We start from the raw sequence: 24,196 nt of genomic DNA on the forward strand, positions 1-24,196 counted from the left end.
AGCAATTAGTTAAGAAAAAGGAATAAGAGGTACACAAATTGGAAAGGAAGAATTAAGACTATCACTATATGCCAATCACATGATACTATATATAGAAAACCCTGAACCTTCCATCAAAAAACTGTCAGAATACATGAATTCAGTAAAATTGCAGAATATAAAATTAATATGTAAAAACTCTGCTGTGTTTCTGCACCCTAATAATGAACTACAAACAATCCCATTTATAATCACATTAAAAAGAATAAAATACCTAGGAATAAATTTAACTAAGGAGGTGAAAGACCTATATATAGTGAAAACTAGGAGACACTGATGAAAGAAACTAAAGAAGACACAAATAAATGGAAAGATATGCCATGCTCATGAGTTGGAAGACTAATATTGTTAAAATGTCCATACCACCCAAAACAATGTACAGATTCAATGCAATCCCTATCAAAATACCAACAGTATTTTTCACAGAACTAGAATAAATAATTTTAAAATTTGTATGAAATAACAAAAGACTAACTAGCCAAAACAATCTTAAGAAAGAAGAACAAAGTTGGAGGTATCTTGCTCCCTATTTCAAATTATACTACAAAGCTATAGTAATTAAAACAGTGTGGTATTGGCATAAAAACAGACCCAGAGATCTACAGAACACAGAGAGCTAGAAAAAAACCCATGCATATAAGGTCAACGAATTTACAATAAAGGAGGGTAAAAGATACAATGGAGAAAGGATAGTCTCTTCAATAAATGCTGCTGGGAAAACTGGACAGCTATATGTAAAAGGATAAAACTAAACTACTACTTTATATCATACAAAAAAATCAATTCAAAATGAATTGAAGACCTGAAAACATAAAACTTATAAAAGAAAACATAGGCAGTAAGCTCCTTCACATTGATCTTAGCGATGTTTTTTAGATACCTGTTCAGGCAAGGGAAACAAAAGCAAAAATAAACGAGCGGAGCTATATCAAACTAAATAGCCTCTACACAGTGAAGAAAACCATCAACAAAACAAAAAGGGAACCTACTAAACTGAAGCAGATATTTCCAAATCATATATCTGATAAGGGCCTAACATATATATAAAAGGATTCATAGAACACAATAAATATATAAAATATATAAAGAACTCCTTTACCTCAATAACAAAAAACAATCCAATTAAAAAAGGGCAAAAGTTCTGAATATTTTTCAAAAGAACACATACAGATAACCAACAGACACATGAAAAGATGCTCAACACCACTAAACCTTCCAGCCACTCTGGAAAACAATACAGAGGTTCCTCAAAAAAATTTTAAGTAGAACCACCGCATGATCTAGTACTTTCACTACTGGGTATCTATCTAAAGAAAAGAAAAATACTAATTCAAAGAGGTATTTGTATCCCTATGTTCATTGCAGTGTTACTTACAACAGCCAAGGTATGGAAATAACCTAAGAGTCCACTTAAGGATAAATGGATAAAGATGTGGTTTTTATAGACAATGGAATACTATTCAGTCACAAAAAATAATGAAATTTTGACATTTGCAACAACATGGCTGGACCTCGACAGTATTATGCTAAGTGAAGTAAATTAGACAGAAAAAGACAAATACCATATGATTCCATTTATATGTGGAATCTAAAAAGTAAAACAAAACAAAATAAAACCCAGCCCCACAGATATGGAGAACTAACTGGTGGCTGCCATGACAAAGGGGAGGACGGTGTGGAATGGGAGGAGAATTAAGAACTTTCAGGGGAGCCAGAGTAGCTCAGGTAAGGATCCTGGGGTCCTGGAATTGAGTCCTGCCTCGGGCTCCCTGCTCAAGCAGGGAGTCTGCTTCTCCCTCTACCTTTATCCCCTGTTCGTGCTCTCTCGCTCTTCTCAAATAATAAAAGCTTAAAAAAAAACTGGAATGGATAATCACCCATCAAAGGGCATTAGAAGACAGTGAGAACCAGAGGAAATTTGGATCATCCAGTGGAACCACTAATCTATGTGCTACTAGCTGCCCAGGATCCCTCTGGTGACTACAGTGGTCACTACAGTGACCAGAGACCAAGAACCTTGCAATAATGTGATCTTGCATTTCATAACTGAATTTCTTGGATCCCACTCATCATATATTTGACCACATAAAAAATTTGCTAAAAAGCATAATTCACTGTATTAATACAGACTATTAGTATATTGATAAATAGGCCTTCTATTAGGCAGTATTCTCTACAGTTTCTATAATAAATACTTTGTTAAAGAAATCATTAAAAATCTGGGCTGAGGAGAAAGACAACTATCATATGATCTCCCTGATATGAGGAAGTGGAGATGCAACATGGGGGGTTAAGGGGGTAGGAGAAGAATAAATGAAACAAGATGGGATTGGGAGGGAGACAAACCATAAGTGACTCTTAATCTCACAAAACAAACTGAGGGTTGCTAGGGGAAGGGGGGTTGGGAGAAGGGGGATGGGGTTATGGACATTGGGGAGGGTATGTGCTTTGGTGAGTGCTGTGAAGTGTGTAAACCTGGCGATTCACAGACCTGTACCCCTGGGGATAAAAATATGTTTATATAAAAAATAAAAAATTTAAAAATTTAAAAAAAATCTGGGATGACTCTAAAACACAGTGAAAAGAAGAAAATACTTCTCAACTATTTTATTTTTTGGTAATCTAAAAATCACTACAGGAAATGCAGTGATGCAAACATATATAAAATTCTGTATACAATATCAGGAGTTCAGCTAATCCCCTGAAACTTACCATGTAGACTCTAGGCCAAGACACTCTTACATTAATGCATTTTTTCCCTCCATTGTTACATAAAGATAGATGAAAACATAATGCTTAAACTCTAATAAGTAATACTTAAAACCTAGCAAATAAAATCCTAAACAGATTCTTTGGTGGCTTAAAAAATGCACTTAAAGAAGACATTCCCTTGAGTAACTTTACCAGTAACCGTTGCAACTTCAGCGGAGAAAGCCTGTTGATTAAGACTGCTTGTTTCAGAATCTATCTGAAGTGTGGTTAGACTAGCCACTTCCTGCTCTTCAGCACTCTGATGATGGCCAGAACCTGAATCCACATCAGCAGAGGACGTAATCCCAGCATCAGCTCCAAAGCCAAAATCTAAAGGAAGAAGAAATGCTAGTACATAGAAGTCTCAATTATAAAACAAAAGCATTTACAAAAAAGACAAAACGGGGCTCCTGGGTGGCTCAGTCAGTTAAGTGTCTGCCTTCGGCTCAGGTCAGGATCCCCGCTGGGATCAAGCCTGGAGTCTGGCTCCTTGATCAGTAGGGAGTCTGCTTCCCCTTCTGCCCCTGCCCGTCACCCTCATGTTCTCTCCTTTCCCCCTCAAATAAATAAAATCTTTTAAAATAAAGAGACAAAGTTGCTTCAGCGAAATGATTAAACGTTAACATTCCCCCTACATCTATTTACATACCACTCAGACAAGTGTAAATAATGTTAACAGTTTAAAGTTTATAATTAGAAACAAATTTTTAAAAGTTCTCATAGCTTATTACTAACAACAATAAGGACAAAAAACAGATACATATGATGTATCTTCACTATTCTTACCCACATTTTCTGATAGCTGGTAATAGGCTTTTCAACAACTTTATACTCTCTACTCTAGGTATATACAATAAAAATGGCTCATATGTAGTAAACCATTTTTCTCTTAACCCATATATTCCATCTGAAATCAGAGTAGCACATAATCCATGAAGGCAGAAAACATTTTTAGATTTTGGTACTCTTCACTACCAAGTGTAACAAAGAATTACAGAAAAGCTATGTGGTACTGATACAGCATCAAGTAATATCAATGCTATCATTTTAACTTTTGTGATTATTCAAGAAATGCTCTGGGTAATGGAACACTGAACATAACTGTACTAAACATACTGAAGCACTGAACTAGATAGTGGTTCCCAAATACAAATGCATGAAACAGCACTGACTCATAACTATGACTATCCATTATTCTAATGTCAAGTCTACTCTAACTTTTTTCCTTTCTGTATGTTTGGTTCTAAAATATCATTTGTTTTATGAAAGGACAGTGGTTTCTGTTTTTTAAGTGCCTTCAGTTTGGTGAAATAAAGTGGTCCTGACTTGAATTCCCTAAAACTTCCTTTGGAATTTCACTAAAAAATGAAATCATAATATGTGGGAACCCTTGTCCAGTAACATTAGAGAGGAAAGTGATGGTTACATAATTCACAAGTCAATCTCAAACAGAAAACAATTAACAAAAAACATACTGCTCAAATAGAAAAAGATACTTGCTGTCAAATTTTCGGCCATCATATTGGAAAGCGCTGAAAGAATCCGAATGACTATCTGAGCTGATAAGATCACTGCTCCCTGCACTGGCAGGAGAAGTCCATTCTGAGGGCACACCTGGGTCATCAATAGGGCGCATTTGGTTTTGCTTATTTAGAATATCAGGGAGGTCTTTGGGAATTTCAAGACTGCCTGGACTACTTCCTCTTCTTGTCATAGTCTAAAAATTCAAGAAACATCTTACTATTAAAAACGTAATCTCATTAAACATCTGAAATCTTGAATTTCCAAGACAATCACCATAATAAATTGAGATATAGGGTATGAAGTAGGAGGTGGGAAACACACTAATCAAACAGTCTATGTAACTGTATGGAGCCATTACCTGAATTACTGTTGGTTTGTCTAAAGTAGAGACCCAATCGTGATATGGTGTTGGGTCTAAGATTCTTTGAGCCTCAAAGGATCCATGGAGTGAAGTTAAGAGGGTAGAAAGAGCAAGGTATTCAAATGTAAAAAGTAGCAGCGAATAGTAGAGATAGTGGAGGAAGGAAAGAATGATGGCAAAGAGGTTATTCTATAATGATTATATATAATAATTCTATTATTTTTTCCCATTCAAGGAAAAAAAAACTAAACTCTCTCAATAAAAATCTTATTAAAAAAAACACAACAGTTGGGGTGCCTGGGTGGCTCAGGGGGTTAAGCCTCTGCCTTCGGCTCAGGTCATGATTCCAGGGTCCTGAGATCGAGCCCCACATCGGGCTCCCTACTCAGCAGGGAGCCTGCTTCCCCCCTCTCTCTCTGCCTGCCTCTCTGCCTACTTGTGATCTCTGTCTGTCAGATAAATAAATAAATAAAATCTTAAAAAAAAAAAAAACTAGTGGAACATGACCATTAAAAAAAGAAGCAATTCGGGGCTCCTGGGTGGCTCAGTGGGTTAAACTGCTGCCTTCAGCTCAGGTCATGATCTCAGCGTCCTGGGATCGAGTCCTGCATCGGGCTCTCTGCTCGGCAGGGAGCCTGCTTCCCTCTCTCTCTCTCTCTGCTTGCCTCTCCATCTACTTGTGATTTCTCTCTGTCAAATAAATAAATAAAATCTTAAAAAAAAAAATAAAAATAAAAAAGTTTCTTTAAAAAAAAAAAGAAGAAGCAATTCTACATATATTTATCTTTCCTTAACAACTAAGCATTATTAGGGATAAAATTGCTTCTATTTTCAATCTGCCATAATTCTAATAAAACAAAGAGAACTTTAAAATCTGTTCTGAAGTTATCTATAATGATTAAGTAATCAATATTTATGCTATCAAACCAATAGGAGTTGGGTCAGAAGACCTCTCGTTATCTTTCTTGTTAAGAAAGAGCCAGCAGTGGGGAGGAAGGTAACCTATGAGCAAATACAAAAAACAGAGGGAAGACTAGGAAGGTAGGGGCTTATACCTAAGTAGTTAAGCAAATAGGTATTCTAATCTTTTACTCTGGTCAAAATTATAAGCCTATTTGTTTAATGTCTTTAAATAAAAAATATTATAAAAGTAGAATTTAAGATCTTAATTCAAAAAAGGGGTTAAGTTTTTTAGAGGAAGATTATTTTGAGTAAAGATTTACAAACACACACACACACACGTATATATATTCTCCTTGCTAAATCAAATAAATAAAATAAAATAACACTTACTGAGGCATTACCACTTCGAAGTCGTTCTGCTATAAACTCATCCATCAGATCAGGAACATTAGCACTGCTGCTGCCAATATCACTATTAAGAGGGGGCAGTTTTGGGCTCATGTCCTCTTTATTGACTAAAAATAAATAAATAACTATATATAGTGAAAAAGAACTTAACTGCATTTCCTGAATTTGAAACAAACAAAAACAACCCAAAACAAATCACCTATGCCATATCAATTATTTGCCAAACATGCATCTATGAATAATTTTTCTCCTTTTAGATTTAATTTTAGGAATTAGTAAATTGATATTTACTTTATTTAACTAAGCAGATGTTAGTCAATCTTCAGTGTAACCTTAAACAGCAAGAAAGCTTATAGATAAGCACTAGCTGGAGTTAGGTTAATATTGCCTATAAAGAAACTGGTATATTTATCTTTCTTCCTGCCTCTACGCTTCTATTTAGAGTCTTAATAATAACTTAGAATTCCATTCTTTCCAAGGACTATTTACAAGGAATCTATCCCTTGAATCTATCCACATCTCAGTGGGATATAAATGCGTTTAAGTTTAGATAAATAAAAAATTTATAAGCATGACATAATGTCATTACTGTACACTACAAAGTCTAATGTTATTGTTTTAAGAAAAAAAATATTTATTTTCATAAAGGTTTTTCTGTAAGAAGAAAAAATTATTCTTAAAATTGTTCTGTAAAAATTATTTTGATTTATGACTATATTAATAAGAAAATTTTAAACTTGGGGAAAAAACTTATAGAACACAAGATATTTACTTCACTATTATGCTGTTGAAAAGTTAATTTCTCTGCAATAAAAGAAAACCAGCATTGTTTATATTCCTAATGAACTAAAAAGCATTTCAGGCTAAGAAAATACACTAGTCAAGAGCTCACTGTGAAATACCATTATCTTTATATTACTGGCCAGGCTTTGCTAAGCTGTCGAATACTGCCCTCAAGTGGCATTAATGGCTCAATGCAAGATGCATTATACGGCATTCTGTTAATCATGCTAACAAAACCATGTTAAACAAAAAAATTCAAAACCTACCTTACTGCTGAAAGTTAATTTTCTATATCTGTAAAGTTATTTTAAATTTGAATCAAGATAAGAGAAGACAGTTACCATAATCTTGCTTTCTGTAATCTGTCCATAGAGGTTCCATATTTAAATCATGATTGGCTATCATGAAACCTTTATGCACATCTAAAATCTCAGAAAAAAGAAAAGCACTGGTAAGTGTTTTAAGGACTTGCATTCTATACAAATGAATGCAAAACTAAAAAGCCTACCCCTTGTTTTGAAATTGCTTATATGAAAAGTAACTAAATCCATTTTGAGATTTAAGAAATAATTTCTCCTTCAATGATAACTTAAAACGTTGGTGGCTGGTTGTATGACCTAAAAATGTCAAAGTAATTTTCGTCCACGAAAAAAGATAAAACCAAGTAAATCAGCAATAAAAATAACGAACTCAATTAGATACAGCGGTGCTCTTTTAAATATAAACTATAAGGGGGCAGGGGAGAAAGTATTCCACCTACTTAGTAAACCTAATTTCATGGCTCATGTAGTACATACTCAGAAAAATATTTGATTTCGGTAGCCTCTGAAAGGTCATTAAAATTTTCCTGTATCTCCCTCTTTCCTATCTTGTTCAGCAGCAAAGAGGTTTAACTAAATGCCTTAAAAGGGAAATTAGTAATTTAAATAAACATTGTATGCTGGGAAAAATACAGCTGGGAAAAGGCGCATGCATAACCAAACAGAGAGAAAGCAGTGACCATCCCAAAGCTTTTTGATTGCTTATAGCTTGCTTCAGTTGCATTAAGCCAAACTGGTGCTGTCTTTCTCCTTTTGCGCTCTGCACACTGTTAGTGCTCACCTGCAGCTTTCCTTCCAAAATAGCCCATTACATGACTGTACAGATCCCTCAGTGGAGCCTCTGGTGGCATTCTGTTCTGCCTCTGTGGGGAAACATTTGCCTTCGGCTTCGAAAGAGCATGTACAACAGTTTTATAAACGCCACCCAGGGAGCCCTGCTGTAGTCCTGCCTCATGACTTGATGACCTAAGAGTACTACGACTACCTAACTGATTACTTGCAATTCCTTCTTTTTCTAACAGAGTGGTGGGAATCTCTGTAGACTCCTTCATTGTTTTACTTACTGACGCTGTACCAACTGTACCTAGAGGCCTGTACACACCAGGTTTTACTAACTCTGTCAAACTACCTGAGCTGATATGGGGGTTGCTGGTGCTGCTAGTGCTGCTGTTACTACTACTACTAAAGCCACCAAGCTTCCGCAGTCTCATCTTCCATGGAGCCTCTTTGTTTTCCAGAGGATTATAAAACTGAACTGACTCAGTAGATGGTCTAAAAGTAACATGAACAGTATTTCGTTTTTTAGTAGCTATTTTCATGATTTTGGCTCTATGAGTTACTGTTTCAGACAAGCTCCTTTTAGTTGGAGAAAGCTTGCTAGTGCTTGTAACATGAGGCAGTCTATGGTTAAGAGGTGTTTTTAGTGTAGTTTTCTTGGCATGCATTACATGTGGGACAATGATTTTTTCACTGATTTGCACACCCTTAACCTTTTCAACTAGTGTTGTATCCACACAGGCATCTAATTCTGTGGCTGTCTGTCTATACAGGTGTTTCCTTTTTTCTTTATCACAAGGGCTCCCTGAACTAGGTTCTGAGGACTGTTTGTCACTGTTTAGTTCCTTAGATTTTTCATAAGTTTTTGTTCTCATAAAACTTCCTAACTGGTTAGGTGCAATACTACTCATGAAGACAGCGGAGTTTGGTTCTTTTTGAAACTGAATGTTTTCAGGAGTCCCAACAAAAGAGGCGGTATTTTCTGATTTACTTTCTTGGTCTATGTATTCTAATTTATCTGAAGACGATCGTTCATCCCTATTTACTGCAATAATCATTTCCTCAGAAGCTGCATCTTTACCTAACTCATTTTTACTATGATTTTCCTGGTTTTCCTTAAAATATTCTTTCAGGGAGGAAAGAAGATTGTCATCTCCTTCAAGATCAATGTATTGGATTTGTTCAAAAGCTGAATCTGCAAGTTCTACTGGATCTATTAAGTGACAAAGATGGTCATATATGCTATCACCAACTTCCAGAGAAGACTCTCTACTATGCGTATCAGTGATGTGGCTTTCAGTGGATCTAGTTATTGAAGAAGCCTCTGTGGAACTCTGCAAGCTTGGTGCATGACGGGATGAACTGTCAATGACAGGAACTGCACCTTTGGCTCGCTCAACAGTGAATGGTTCCAAGATGTCAGAAGTGCTGCTACTTCGAGGCAATGGCTGCTCCTCATTCAAAGCACCAAAAACTTCATTTCCAGTGTCTTCACTTTGTGAAAAATGTCTGACTCTAGTTGGGCGGGGAAGTATTTGAGCATCATCAATATCTGTAAAAAAGAAAAATTATGAAGAGTAGGAACTATATGAACATGAAGAATATATTATTAAATTTCAACCATACCCTAAACATATGCTTAAAATAAAAAAATTCCGAGATTTTTTGGTAAGCTCAATGAAATCTATTAAAAATAGAAATTTGTTTTTAAGTAACGATGGGCACAAGCCAATATAGCATGTAGTGTCAATGATTAGAAAACTATCACAATACATTTTAAAATGTTAACATGCATAGTAATAGTGAGGTGATGAAACATTTGGAAGTGCAGTTAAAGATAGAGCTGTGCCAATAAATAAAGCAATTTAAACTTGCTATTCAATTTTTCCTATTTAAGTTCCAAGCATAAAAAAGTAGAACTTAACACAGGAAGCTGATTTAGGTATTCCACTGTAAATTCTTATAGGGTCTCATAAATTCTCATTTCTTCCTTACCAGGCAAGAGGAATCATCTTTTCTTCAAATCTTGCCTATTTGTTTAACCATATATTACAATGAAAATCTCCCTTTCTTCTACCGAGGTGTTTTGCATTATTTTTTATAGCATCAATATCTATTCACCCTACCAAACACAGTGCTAAAAAAAATTTTTTTTCCCATTTCTCACAAACACCATTTAATCTACTAGGAAGAAACCTTCTCTGCCTATCATTGGCCCTTACCATTTAACAAATATTAAAAACAAACCTTAAAAATTGTATCTAGGTCTTTTGGCGGTACCTGGGTGGTTCAGTAGGTTAAGTGTCTGAATCTTGATTTTTGGCTCAGGTCATGATCTCAGGGTCCTGCAATGGAGCCTGTACTGGGCTCCATGCTCAGCAGGGAGTCTGCCTGGGATTCCCTCCTTCTCCCTCTGCCCTTCCCCCTGCTCATGCATGCACACACCCTCTCTCTAAATAAATAAAATCTTTAAAAAAAAAAGGTATCTTTTTACATCTCTAAGAATTACAAATTTTAGAGTCAAATGGGCATTACAGATTATCTAATTTAATTTTCTTACTAAGGAAACTGAGGCCCAAAGAGGTAAAATCAGAAACTATGAGAAGCAGGCTTAGTGTTCTATGTCACTGCATTGCTTTTGCTGCTCAGTATATGGTAAATCCTCAAAAACATCTATGAAATTGAAAATCACAACTTGAAGTACTATGATATATAGTACTATAGATACATGTAAATTAGAAATTTTGTAATTAAAATACAGTACCTATGAATCCACCCTGGCCTTTACATTACCAAGAAATACGCTAAAAAAATTTTTGTTTGTAAGCCAGCAAAATATAATGAAAAAAGGACAAAGAGTTAAAAAGTCAGATGCTGTTACTCATTAGGCTTATGATACAAAGGTAATAAGTAACAGAACTATAACTGAAAATGGGACGATTTAGATCCAGAGTAAAACAGTGACTTATCTACAAGACCACAAATTAACTTATTGATTGTGCTAGTATAGAACTTCGGTTTTCTTACTCCAGACTCTGAGACCAGTGTTCTCATTTATAAAATGGGGACAGTGACTTAAAATTTCTTGGGATCCATGCTATGCATAAAAGGAGGCTGGTCTTTCTGCTATTTTATTCATATCAAATTCTTTTACAAGGTCCACAAGGAGTCAGGTTATACAGATTCAGAACAAGGGAAGTTTGTATTTTAAGATTCAACTATATTCCTGAAGATACACATTTAGATTTCAAGCTCAGGTCAAATACACAATACTGCTGGAAGTTAAGACAATTAATCTATTTTATCATTCAGTTGAGGGGAATATTCTAAAAATGACACTGTTTTTCTTCTTCATATACTCCATTTAGAAATTCTTTTAAATGAAAAGTGAAACATTTCCTCAGAAACTAAACATTTATGCATGTATAACCATTTATTATTGCAGCAGATAACTAATGCTTATTTATCTGTCTTAACAAATGTATTTTGGTTTTATTTTATCTCCCATAAGAGATCATAAGAACCTCTGCCTAGAGGACAGAGATTATTTTTAAAATGCACTCCAAATTTCTTTCCACAAAATACCCTAAGAGGATTAGCAAAGGATAAAAATTAATTCTCTATAAAAAGCCTTGAAAATTTTAAAGTTGAGACTTCATCTGTTTCTATTCAAAATTTAAAACCTTATTAAAAGCTAATGTTATGGGGGAGCCTGAGTGGCTTAGTCGGTTAGGTATCAGACTTTGGCTCAGGTCATGACCCCAGGGTCCTCCCATGTCAGGCTCCTTACTCAGCGGGGAGCCTGCTTCTCTCTCTCCCTGCTGCTCCCCCTGCTTATGCTTTCTCTCCCTGTCAAATAAATAAATAAAATCTTAAAAAAAAAAAAAGGCAATGTTATGATTCTAGCAAATATATGAACTTCAGAAAAGTAGAATATTAGTTTTAAATTTTAAGTTCCTGACATTTCATAATTTTTCTATTCTAAACAAGCCAGTAAAGATTTCTGTGAAGTTCTCTTTTTAAGAATTTGTTCCCAACCCTGTCCTCACCTTGCATAATTAGAGAATTTAACCATTATTACAGTCTGTTTTTTCCTTAACTATTTTTTTTATCACATATGAATATCCAATACTTTCATGCAAGTTTAAAAGGCAAGAGCTTTTTAAAAAAAGCATATTTTTCTATCAATAATATACTGCTTGAGAACTTAAGTTTAAATTTAAACAAAAAAAACAGTATTTAAGCTTTAAATATAGTTCTTATAACTATATAAAATTAGTAACTGAATAACATCAAAGAAGAAAATAACTGCTGACAGGAAATCAATGTCAGCACTTAAGCATAACTGACTGGAGCAAGTTTTAAATTTAAAGAAATGCCTGTATACCTGCATTCTGTTAAGGAGAAAAACACTAAATGATAGCTAAACCATATAGTCTTTTCTACATGTGAAGCATTGTTACAAGCATCTTACATATATTAACTCACTAATCCTCACAACAACACTGTGAAGTAGGCATTGTTATCCCCATTTTATAGCTGAAGAAACTAAGTGACTTGTCTGAGATTACACAGTTAGAAAGTAGAGAGCTAGGATTTGAGGGCAAAAATTAGTCCATATTTTAAGTATCCTGACTAATATCTGTCATATATTCATGAAATAATTCATTAATATTTTTAAATTGGCAAAAATTAATTGTGTTAAATTATAAAGCAGCATAATGACTTATCTCCAAAGATAAGAATCTTAGAAATCAAGACTTAGTCAAATACAAATATTAGTGAATTACAGAAGAAAACAACTGACAAACTTTGTATTGGATTGCTGAAAATAACTGTGGCTTTAGGTTTAAACAAAAATGGGTCTTCAAAACAATTATGCTGCTTATATTTTACCTTGAAAAACAGTAGCCTTTAAATGAAATTATTTTAATCTAAAGTATTAGTAACCATTAAACAAGCAAAACAAGAAAAAAGTTTTTAAATAAATTTTAAAAAAACTTTTGAACATTGATAAAATGCTTCCTATGGAGCCTACAAAGTGCTAGAAATGTCAAGTTTTATCTCCGGATTTCCTTAATAATGTTTAGTATGAAAAGTGTTGGAAATTACTTCTGGAAATTACTTCTGGAATAGTTTTTCTTTCCTGAATATTCTGTTTCAAAGCAAAGCTTTCTTTGTTATTTTGAATGATAAATTCTAAACTAAAGCTTGCAATGTGTAAAAAAAATTTCTTCCCACTAGAATTATGCTTCTTCAGGATTTTGTTTGTATCAACATCACAATATCCCCAGTGCTTGAAATAACTCTTATCACACAGTAGAGGTTTAGTACACTAACACTGGTAAAGTACAGCATGTCTTTTATAATAAAAATTAGTAGCTGCTAATTCATAAAATATCAACCTAGTTCCTCAGGAAAATAAATCTCTTAATTTATAACACTAACACACCACTAGAAAATTTAAATAATTTTACAAAACAGGTACAGAATCAAGAGCCAAATCCCTTCTACCTAAAGTTAAATTCTATTTTTGACCAATCATAAATACTAGTTGAATTCATAAAAATCATTTATATTAGTTTACAAAGAAGTTCATACCATTTTAAAGCTGAAGTTTTTTTCTGGATTTACCTAAAGGAAATGACAATGTCCTTTATGTAATTAAAAAATGTTTTTGCCTATTTGGGTAACATGGCAATGTACTTTCAAGGTAAGAACCACAGAGCATCCATGTTTCCAATTTTATTACTAACAGAGTCTAATAAAGACTCTTCAAGACTGGATGTTCAACTTACAGGTAATTCAAAGCAGTATCTACATCACCAAAATCATGGAAAAACAGTCTATGCTGATGTTTTGTTGCAATTGTGAGTCTTTTTGCTTACATTTTGGTCACTGACAGCATAAAGAAATGCTATTGATTTTTCTAAATTGTTCTTATATTGGCAACTTTGTTGAACTTTTATAGATTCTAGCAGTTTATTAACTCGGTTTTCCTAGTCATTAAATCAGGAAGGCTCCTTCTGATGCCCCATAATTCTCTGGCTTAGAGAAATTAATAAATTTCAACTCACAAAAAAATTAAAAGCAACATATCAACCTCAAATAACTTTAATTTTGAACACTAAAACTTAAACCGCTGAACTATCTTCTACTCTTTCATCCTTCTAATACTGTTTCCCTTACTCTTAAATTTTGGAAATAGACAAATAACCAATACATTTTTCATGTTAAGAAAATTATACTGGGGGCACCTGGGTAGCTCAGTTGTTAAGTGTCTAATTTCGTCTCAGGTCATGATCCCAGGGTCCTGGAATTGACCCTGCATTGGGCTCTCTGTTCGGTGGGAAGTCTGCTTCTCCCTCTCCCACTCCTCCTGCTTGTGTTCCCTCTCTTGCTGCATCTCTGTCAAATAAATAAATAAAACCTTTTAAAAAAAATTAATTAAGGGGTGCCTGGGTGGCTCAGTGGGTTAAGCCTCTTCCTTCAGCTCAGGTCATGATCTCAGGGTCCTGGGATTGAGCCCCGAGTTGGGCTCTCCGCTCTCAGGCAGCCTGCTTCCCAGCCTCTCTGCCTGCTTCTCTGCCTACTTGAGATCTCTCTGTCAAATAAATAAATAAAGTCTTTTAAAAAATATTAATTAAAGAAAGAAAAGAAAATTACACTGTTTGGGGGGCGCCTGGGTGGCTCAGTCGTTTAAGCATCTGCCTTCAGCTCAGGCCATGATTCCAGGGTCCTGGGATAGAGCTCCACATAGGGCTCCCTGCTCTGCAGGAAGCCTGCCTGTCCCTCTCCCACTCCCCCTGCTTGTGTTCCCTCTCTCGCTGTTTCTGTCTCTGTCAAATAAGTAACTAAAACCTTTAAAAAAAAAAAAAAGAAAGAAAGAAAATTACACTGTTTATGAGCATGTTATATAATGCCATTTTAAGTTAGCTTCAAGTTTTGAGACGTACTTTAAAAATTAATACAAATTATTCCAGCAAAAACAAAATAAATTTGATTTAGAATTATACTAGAGCGAGCAGATTACAGGTAGAAAATCTATAAAAGATTACTATCACATGTTGATGATAACAAAGAAATTCCTTGGTTGTGTAAAGAAGGGCCTACTTGTTTGGTTGGAGGTGGAAAATTCTCCTCCTGATTAGGTAGAACTGAGGAACAGGATGGGGCATGAGAGATAACATTTTCTTTCTTCTGATACTCAGAAAATAGAAGTAGAAGGATCAAAATATTTCGCTCTACAGAGCTCAATTCTAATAATGAAGCACTATTAAGTAACATTAGCAGCCTACATAAAACAGCCTAGAGAGACTAGAGTCTAACAGCAAGTATGACAAACAAGTTAGCAGTTGAGAACAAGTTCAAAGAAAGTAAATCTGTAAACTTAATTTCCAGGTGAGAAACCCACACTACTTACTTAGAAAATAGTAAGAATCAGTTGGAAAAGCATAAACAAAGTCAGGTGGCCACCCTGCTTATGTTTTGTTTTGTTTTTACATCACTTCTTTCATTAAAGTACTACTTTTGGCTATAAAAGCTTATTTGCTTAAGAACAATTCCTGAGATTTCTGGCTTTTCTGTAATCCATTTATCAGGAAAAGAAAGACTGCTTAGCCTAGTCTACCAAATGTTTAAAAGCATAATCTAGTTTAGGAATGAAGAGTATGCTTGGCCAGACACCTGTATTACTTGTAGAGTTTTAAAAAATAATGTTAGATGCCTGTGTAACCCCCAGCATATTATATCAAAACCTGAGGCAGATGCCTGGGAAAAAAATATTATTTTAATTGTTACACATGAGTCTATTGTTAAGAACTGATGAAAAATAAAGCAAATGCCTTTGAACTAGTCCCCCAGCTTAAGAAAAACTCTTCAAGGATATTCAGCTATTTAAATAGTTTGGTCTGTATAAAACTATAAATAACATAAATAACATCACATAACAGTGTAGGTAGAATGGACATCTAAACAAGAATACTGGAGGAATAAGAAGGGCTGGACAGAAATAGGGTGCTTTAAAAGCTGATAGTCCATTTTTTAGAATCTCAGTGTTTAAAAAAAGGCAGGGATGCCTGGGTGGCTCAGTTGGTTGGGCATCTGTCTTTGGCTCACGTCTTGATCCCAGGGTCCTAGGATCTAGTCTGACATTGTGCTCCCTGCTCAATGGGGAGTCTGCTTCCCCCTCTGCCTGCCACTTCCCCTGCTTGTGCTCTCTCTGACAAATAAACAAATAAAATCTTAAAAAAGGGGGGGGGGTCACACAGCTTCCTTCTACCTGCATAAGTATTCAAGAGTATCAGGTATATATTTTTCCAGAGAACTCCACTTCTAACCAAAAGCTAGAAGACTGTCTATGAGTATTTTCACTGTTTTTTGGTGAAGCAGTTACAGAAACCTCAGCTCCTGATCTTAAATGATGTGCCCAGGAAATATATTATTGAGTTCATTTAGCCTGCTAATATGAGGGAGAGACCTAAAACTATGAAAAATTTTCCTTTGCAGTTCATTTTAACTCTCTCTGTACTATAACTATTCTACAGTAAAATTTACTCAATCTTTGGAAGGAAACATAAGCAAATCGTTTGGTTAAGAATCTAAAACTGTGGCAGTTTTCTTTTTAAAATTTAGCACTATTTTTTAAAAAATCTCTCTTCATAGAACTTCTTTTTCCTTTCCCTACCTCTCCCCCTTATGGTCTTGCCTCCCCTATCTCCCTTCAACGCACCTAACACCAGAAAAACCTTCAGTTTGCCTCCAATAATAATAGGGGCAATGAAAAAATATCCAATAATCCAGATTTCTATAAGCATGTATAAGAGTAATCCTGTCCCATTTTCACAGCTAATTTTTAAAATTATGAGGTCAGTTCAATGTCTTGCAAATTTGTTCTCTCTGGAACCTAAATGCTTTAGAATGTCAATGTGTGTACCTGGGAAAGCTCTCCATATTAAATAAGTTTGAGAAATAAACAGTTGTGAGAAGGGTATGTGTTTGTGTGTTTCTTTTTAAAAACTGCACTTCTAGAATATATTGATACACACTATAAATTTTTAATCCATACGATTTAATAAGATCTCCCAGAAAGTGTTGTAAATTTACACAACTGCACAGCAAATGCTGAATTCATTCACAAGTCACTTCTCAGTAAAGAAGAGTTTTTGCTGCTACTTTATATGTTCCTTGCCCCTTTTAAGCCTTAAAAGAAAAATGGATTTTACTAAAAATAACCAAGTCTAATTATGCTTTATGTCTTATATGTATACATGCACAAATAACCAGAAGTAACTGTATTACAAGTTATCAATAGATAAGCACTGGTTTGGAGGATTATGTGTATTTTTCAAATTCTTTTCTATATAATCCATATTTTCTAAAATTAACAGTAGTTTGATAGCCATATATAAAGTTTGTTTTTATTTGGTGACTGTTTACCATTATCTAACTCTTTAAATCTATCATAGAATGCATGTTACCCCAAATGAAGGAAATGAAAACAACAAATACAACTGCCACTTAGAAAACTCCTTTCAAACACCATTCCTAAAACACCTTCCCCATTAAATCGTTAAAAGATAATCTTTCTGAATTATGTATTTACAGTGAAGCAAGGATTCTGAAATAGGCACTTATCCTAGTTAAGACACTACCTGACAACATTTTAAAGGCAACACCGCATGTTTATTTTAGCTTTTAAAAAATATTTCAGCACTTAACATGCATATTTGCTAAAATATTATTTCAGCTGCAGACAAGAAAGTTTGCAAAGCCCCTAAGATTCTGAGGAAAAAAAAAAAAATTTCTTGTCAGTTTTAACACAGCAGGGGACTATTTCATCCAAACATTAAGAATTAGTGGCCAAGAATTAGTGCCTGGGTGGCTGAGTGGGTTGAAGCCTCTGCTTTCGGCTCAGATCATGATCCCAGTGTCCTGGGATGGAGTCCCGCATCAGGCTCTCTGCTCAGCGAGAAGCCTGCTTCTCCGTCTCTCTCTTCCTGCCTCTCTGCCTACTTGTGATCTCTGTCTGCCAAATAAATAAATAAAATCTTTTTTAAAAAATACAAAATAACAAAAAGAATTACAAGGGGTGCATGGGTGGCTCACTTGGTTAGGCAGGCTTCTGCCTTCCTTTGGCTCAGGTCATGACCCCAGGGTACTGGAATCAAGCCCCACATTGTGTTGGGCTTCCTGCTCAGTGGGGCGTCTGCTTCTCCTTCTCCTACTGCCCCTTCCTCCCCTTGTGCACTCACACGCTCCCACATTCTCTCATAAATAAATAACATCTTTAAAAAAAAAAAAGAATTAGTGGCCAAAATTCATTTCAGTTTTCCTAAACATGTCAAAAATGGTTTGCAGTAAATGTTTTAAATATGTTTTTAAAAACTATATAAAAAAAAAAAAAGCCTGAAGCAAGAAATATATTTAAGAGACATTTACAACAAATTGGGAGTTTCTTTTAGCTATATATAATTTAGTTATAAGAAGAGAAGCATTGCTTTGTCCATTTATGTAACTGAAATTATAATTTGACTCAATCAACAAAATCAGTGCTACTTACATAGGAAGGTACAGCACCTAAAATGAAGCACCAAAGAGACAAAACATTCAAATTCTTTATTTGTAGCTAAGCATCCTATGTAACAAAAATATATGCTGTTTTCTTCTATATATTAAAATTTATATTATTTCATTTATGTATTTCCAATCTTACTACTCTTTACATTGATAGCTTAAATTATTCAGGTAGCCTAATCTTACTGGTGTCAAATACAAAATTCATTCACCATCAAATACTTATTGAGCATCCAGGTTTGAATTTGAGACCAAATTTTCTATTTTATCATTATCATCCATAAAACTCCATAGTCAGCTATCAATTTCATTATAAGGTTCTGGTAGAGACTCATTATTTCTATTATACTTTGGTTCTAAAAAAAATATTGAATACTTCTCAAAAACATCATAAATATATACCTAATATTTATATATCTAAGTATTTACCTAAGTATTTATCAATCAAGGTCTCTTGAACTAGAAAACACAAACATATCACATCCAATAACTGAGTATTTTATTTTCTCATTTTCAGGAAAATAAAATACTAAGTTTTTTTCAGTTACAGTATTTTCAAAGGATACCAACCACAACAGTGTCTATGTATCTACGTATATTCACCTCTCAATATGTATCCCTCTGGTTTGGTTGAAATATCTGATATTATATCACAAATGGTGGAAAGCACTCCAACTAAAATAACATGATTAATAAAAATGCACCTTCCCTTTGGAGCACTTGGGTGGCTCAGTTGGTTAAGTGCCTGACTTGATTTCGGTTCAGGTCATGATCTTGGGTTCTGGGATCAAGCCCCATGTAGGGCTCCATGCTCAGTGAGCAGTCTACTTCAAGATTCTCTCTCCCCCTCTGCTCTTCCCAGCTCCCACCCCATTCTTGATCTCCCTCTAAAACAAATAAATAACTCTTTAAAAAAAGAGGGGAGGCACCTTTCCTCACATAAGCCTTCAATCCATCAGGAACTGAAAGGATGAAGACAGGTTGATTAAGGGAAAAAAAAAAAAAAAGCCAACCTCACCAAAAATGTCAATGTCAACAAAACATTCCTAAGAAGAGTGATAAGAAAGTACCTAAAAATGTACAAGTCATTTTCTTCCAGCTAGCACATTTTGCACAGTAACTATTCAACATATTTGCTTCTGCCTAAAAGACAAGACACTATATGATTTTATTCACAAAAAAATTATTTTTTTAAAAAAGCTAATCCACAGTGATAGAAATCAAAAGCAATTGTGGGAAGGAGGGGTAAAGGACTGAAAATGTCACTAGGAAATTTGGGGGATAATGGAAATGTTCTATATTTGTTTAGGATGATGGTTAATAGGGGTGTATACAATTCTCAAAACACACTGAACTGAACCCAGGACCAATACATTTTATTATAGGTTAATTAAACCTTATTAAAGAGCAGATCATCTAGCCCTGTACTGGGGATCAAGGGCCTGAGGCAGAACTGAAAAGCTGACCAGGTTTTGAGGTTTCTTAACACTTGGGGCTTCATAGCATGGTTTCTTTACTTGGCTTAAAAATGAGTTCTTATAATTCTATACACTATTATAATCTAATATAAAGAAAAAGATTGATTCCAAAGCAACTCTAAGATTTGGGTACTTTTCTCAATTACTGATTCCCCTTGCTTACTTCCATTACTACAGATGATGGAGATACATTATTCAAGATTTACCATATTATTAGTCAAAACAATGGGAAATTAAAAGTCAAGGTTCTGATCGTTACCTTCCAAGTCATCTTTTGTCAAACATCTATAATAACATAAATATACATTACTATTTCTTTTAACCACCCGAGAAGCAAAAACTCAACTGTAAACAGAAAAAAATTTACAACCAAAAATAGTGGACATTGGCACAGCACTAAACTTAGCACTTCCAGAATGAACTGCCAGGATAGCATTAGAATTCAAATAACTCAAAATGTTGATTTCTCAACCATTTTCCCAATTTCCCACACCTCCCCCAAAGAAATTAACTTTGAAGAGTTTATTTGATTAAGCAAAATTTGAAAGCAGAAGGATTAAAAAGTGAAAAGGTGGTGCAGAAATTAGCAGAGGTGGCACTACCTGAAAGCTCATCAGAAAGGGGAGTGAGAACAATATCAGGCAAGAAGGGTTTGGAAGTATGGATCAGAACAGGAGCACTTTTAGCACTGCGTATATAGGCCGATGGCAGAGCACATTCACCAATGGATCGGCTTCTCATGGCTTTAAAAAAGGAAAAGAAAGAAGTGGGGAAGGAAAAAAGAAGAGTGACTATAATGAAAGGCTTGTGTCACAGAAAAAGCAGCAACAGAGAAAACTAAAAGATACAAAGGAAGGAAATTTTAAATTAAAACATTTCAGCACGGCAAATACTGGCAAGCTGTAAGAAAAGAAATCAGAGAACACATGACATTTTGAATGTAAAGTTTTTGGTGTAAAGCAGGAAAATGCTTTTTTAATTAGCAGTTACCATGGTATAGCATTAAACATGAGCAGACACTTTAAATTAGCACTATGTTCTCAAAACCAAGGGTTGAAAAGTTCATTGAATGGAAACACTGATAAGAACTCAATATTATTAGTTCAAAGAAATTTTTGGTACTATATTCAGGCATTTCTCTGAGACATTATGTGGCAATTGTGAGTCTTTCTTCTTAATGAAGCTGAATTCCAAAAACAAGTAATTCCTACCTTCATACTCCTCCCTAACAAAGTTTCAAAGTCACCCCAGGTCATTTTTAGAACATTTTATGTAATTCATAATCTAAAGGATTGAATCTCATGGTTAGTATTCGATCTTGGTAGGAGAAGAAAGCTTACTTAAATCCACATCTCTTATTTATGTTAAAGCGTAACAGTATATAATAGGACGCCTGGGAGGCTCAGTTGGTTAAGCATCGGACTTCAGCTCAGGTCATGATCCTGGGGTCCTGGGATTGAGCTCCACAACAGGCTCCCTTCTCAGTGGGAAGTCTGCTTCTCCCTCTCCTTCTGCCCCTGTCCCTGCTTGTACTCTCTCTTTCTCTTTCAAATAAATAACTTAAAAAAAACAAAAAGTTTAACAGTATAATTTAAAACTTTTACGTATTTATAGAAGATAGAATTTGCAACCTGGATGAAAAATCAAGTCACTGAGAAATAGAAACAAGTTTGTGCTAATTCAGATCTGAAGTATCTAATACAAAAACTTTAAAATTAAGTTCTTAAAGATAACTTAAAAACCGGATTACTTTTAAAAAATTACATTTGTACTTGCATTTGGTAGTCTCGTGTAAGGAGTCATCAGTTCTCACAATTAAAGACAAATTTTAGCACACTTAGAAATAAATTAATAATCAAGCTTATACTTCCCAAACAAGTTTTTAACTTAACTTCCAGTTTAGGGATTCTTGAACAAATGATGGTATGCATAGTGTTCTGTATGAATAGAGGACTTAAAAGAAACAATACTCCATAATATTCATAAAATATGACAATTTTAAAAATTTGAGCATTAATATCAATTCAAAATCTTGGCTTTCCTGGTTAATGGAAACTCTTGGTTCCCTCCCTGAGGCCTAAATTCCTTAGCCTGTCACACAAGGACTATGCGACTAGGTACACGGATCACTGCAATTGCATCTTCTCCTCCTGTTCTCACATGCTGCTGCCACAGAGAATTTTTATACTGCTTCCTGAAATGCTCTTTCAAAACAGCATGGCTTTGTGAATTCATAATATCCTTGGTCTTCTTTTACTCCTGACATTCCTTCTTACTCAAAATGTCGCTTTATCTGCGAAGCTTTTCTAACTTTCCCACATAATTAAATGTACTGGCAATAGAGCAATGAACAAAACAGTTAAGCATCCCTGCTTTTGCAAAGCTTACAATCTATTTTTAGTGGACTGTATGTTTTTTATGTCAGCCTCCCAACTTTTCAAACACACAACTATATCCTCTGATTTTTATAAGCCTACCTAGCACGTGGCTATATATGAGGAGCTTAATAAAAGCTTATTGAATGAATGAATATCTGTATCTGGGGAGTCTAGCATAATTATTTGTAAAAGAAAGGTTTCAACTGCAAACATATAGAGGAGTAAATAAAAAAAGATACTTAAAACTAAATTGATTCTTTTAAAACTAATTTGATTCAATTTGCAATTCTACAGAATTATAAGTTTTCTTCTATTTTTTTCCTTTGGGTTAGATGGTTCTTTGGATATAACAATTCCTTTTATTTCTTCTTTCCTACCACCAACTTGAAGAGCTTGGGCATTTCCCTTGGAACTTTCCATAATCACAGTGGTTTAAGTTTGTTATGATTCCAGAATGAATTCTACAAAAATGTACCCCTCTTTTTTTTTTTTTTTTTTTTGCTATACTACAGGTCTTACTACAGGCATACCTGAAAATCTGCCCAGTACCTCACAGAGCCATCTAACCTGCACTACAGAAAATTACTTACAATGAATTAGATACTAGGCTTTCTGGGGATTTACTAATCTAAAGCTCAGGTCAGAAATCTCCAGAAAGCCACTGACATTCCTACTGCCACATACACTCCTAAGCCATACACATCAGTGATCTTCAATCTGTAATATGTGTCTTATGTAGATGAAAGGACAGCATGAAAAATAAAACATCAAGAAGTAAAAACAAAATTTTAAACATATAACCATGACAATTTTTGAAGGCTTTTTATTTTTACCCTTCTCAAAAAAAATGAATAAAAAAGAAAAATAGATGCATTCCACATAAATTCATCTTGGATCATAAAACAAACACATTATGTCAAAAACTGTAACCTTCATTCAAGAGTTCCCATGCAATGTCAGAAATTCATAAATAGCAAATATATTAAATCATTAAAAGTACACAAACACAAAATAAATAGAAGGAAGGCAATTCTGGCCTTTTCTCACTTCTAAAATTATACAGTTCTCCATATTTACAATTAAATAAAATTCACATCATACATACATGTCTACTTGAAGAAAATACCTTTGTAAGTCCCCCCAAACTAAGGCTCAAGATTATAATAAAAGTAAAGGAAAAGGAAAATCTGAAAACAGAAACAGTGATATATTTGTTTCAACAGTTGATGAATATGATTCAGGCCCTGAATCATAACTGCAAACAAGTTATTACTTCTCACAAACATATTCTAAAGTTAAGTCTAAAGTAAGTCCTAAATTCATTGCATCTTCTTTAATAACGTGCTGGCCTACGTAAAACCTTAGACAAGAGTATACTAGAATGTATACACTTTATCACTGAATTTTTAACTGTGTATACACTATGAACATAAAATTTTTAAAATATTTTAAGAAAATATATATTGGAATACTCCTAAATTAATCTGCTGCCTCTTTTAAAAGTGTCTTCCAACTTATACAGGCACTTTTCTGAACAAAACTTTTAATACATCAACTTTTTATTTGATAGGTTTATTTAATGAACGAGCCAGACAAGATGATTTGGCATAGGTACCAGAAAGTAAACATAGTCAGGTAGGAATTTAAGATCAGTATTTTGCTCACTATATGTTTTATAAAGATTAGAAATATGCCAACATGTTAATGACTGTTTCTCATTGGACAGCTCGTTGACACTTTCTTAAACTTTACATTCCACACTAACCACAAATTACTTCTATAATCAGAAAAATTATGTAAGGGAGTTTTAAAAAAATAGATATTTTAAGTAAAACAAAGTAAAATTTTAAATTTAAAAGAAGAATTCTATCCTAACCAATACACAAATATTCTTTATTA

At 34.3% G+C, this 24,196-nt stretch overlaps 1 protein-coding gene across 14 annotated transcripts in view; it reads right to left on the reverse strand.

Moving 5' to 3' along the window:
- RALGAPA1 (Ral GTPase activating protein catalytic subunit alpha 1) overlaps positions 1 to 24,196 on the reverse strand; it is a 252,447-nt gene that overhangs the window by 132,915 nt on the left and 95,336 nt on the right. For 7 of the 14 annotated variants that reach the window (XR_006602909.1, XM_045067876.1, XM_045067875.1 and 4 more), the window contains 5 exons: positions 20,522 to 20,662; positions 7,871 to 9,418; positions 5,969 to 6,093; positions 4,291 to 4,507; positions 2,944 to 3,120 (listed from right to left, as the gene is read on the reverse strand). Coding sequence is in view for 13 of the 14 variants with exons in the window: in XM_045067876.1 (XP_044923811.1) it covers positions 2,944 to 3,120; positions 4,291 to 4,507; positions 5,969 to 6,093; positions 7,871 to 9,418; positions 20,522 to 20,662 (2,208 nt within the window). In the remaining variant the exon portion in view is untranslated. Of the gene's footprint in view, positions 1 to 2,943; positions 3,121 to 4,290; positions 4,508 to 5,968; positions 6,094 to 7,110; positions 7,192 to 7,870; positions 9,419 to 20,521; positions 20,663 to 24,196 lie in introns of all 14 variants that reach the window. The other 7 variants (XM_045067886.1, XM_045067885.1, XM_045067884.1 and 4 more) reach the window with 4 other exon arrangements.

This window comes from Mustela putorius, unplaced genomic scaffold (genome assembly GCF_011764305.1).
Source record: "Mustela putorius furo isolate JIRA1106 unplaced genomic scaffold, ASM1176430v1.1 tig00003898_pilon_pilon_pilon, whole genome shotgun sequence".
In the NCBI taxonomy this organism is placed as follows: Eukaryota; Metazoa; Chordata; class Mammalia; order Carnivora; family Mustelidae; genus Mustela; species Mustela putorius.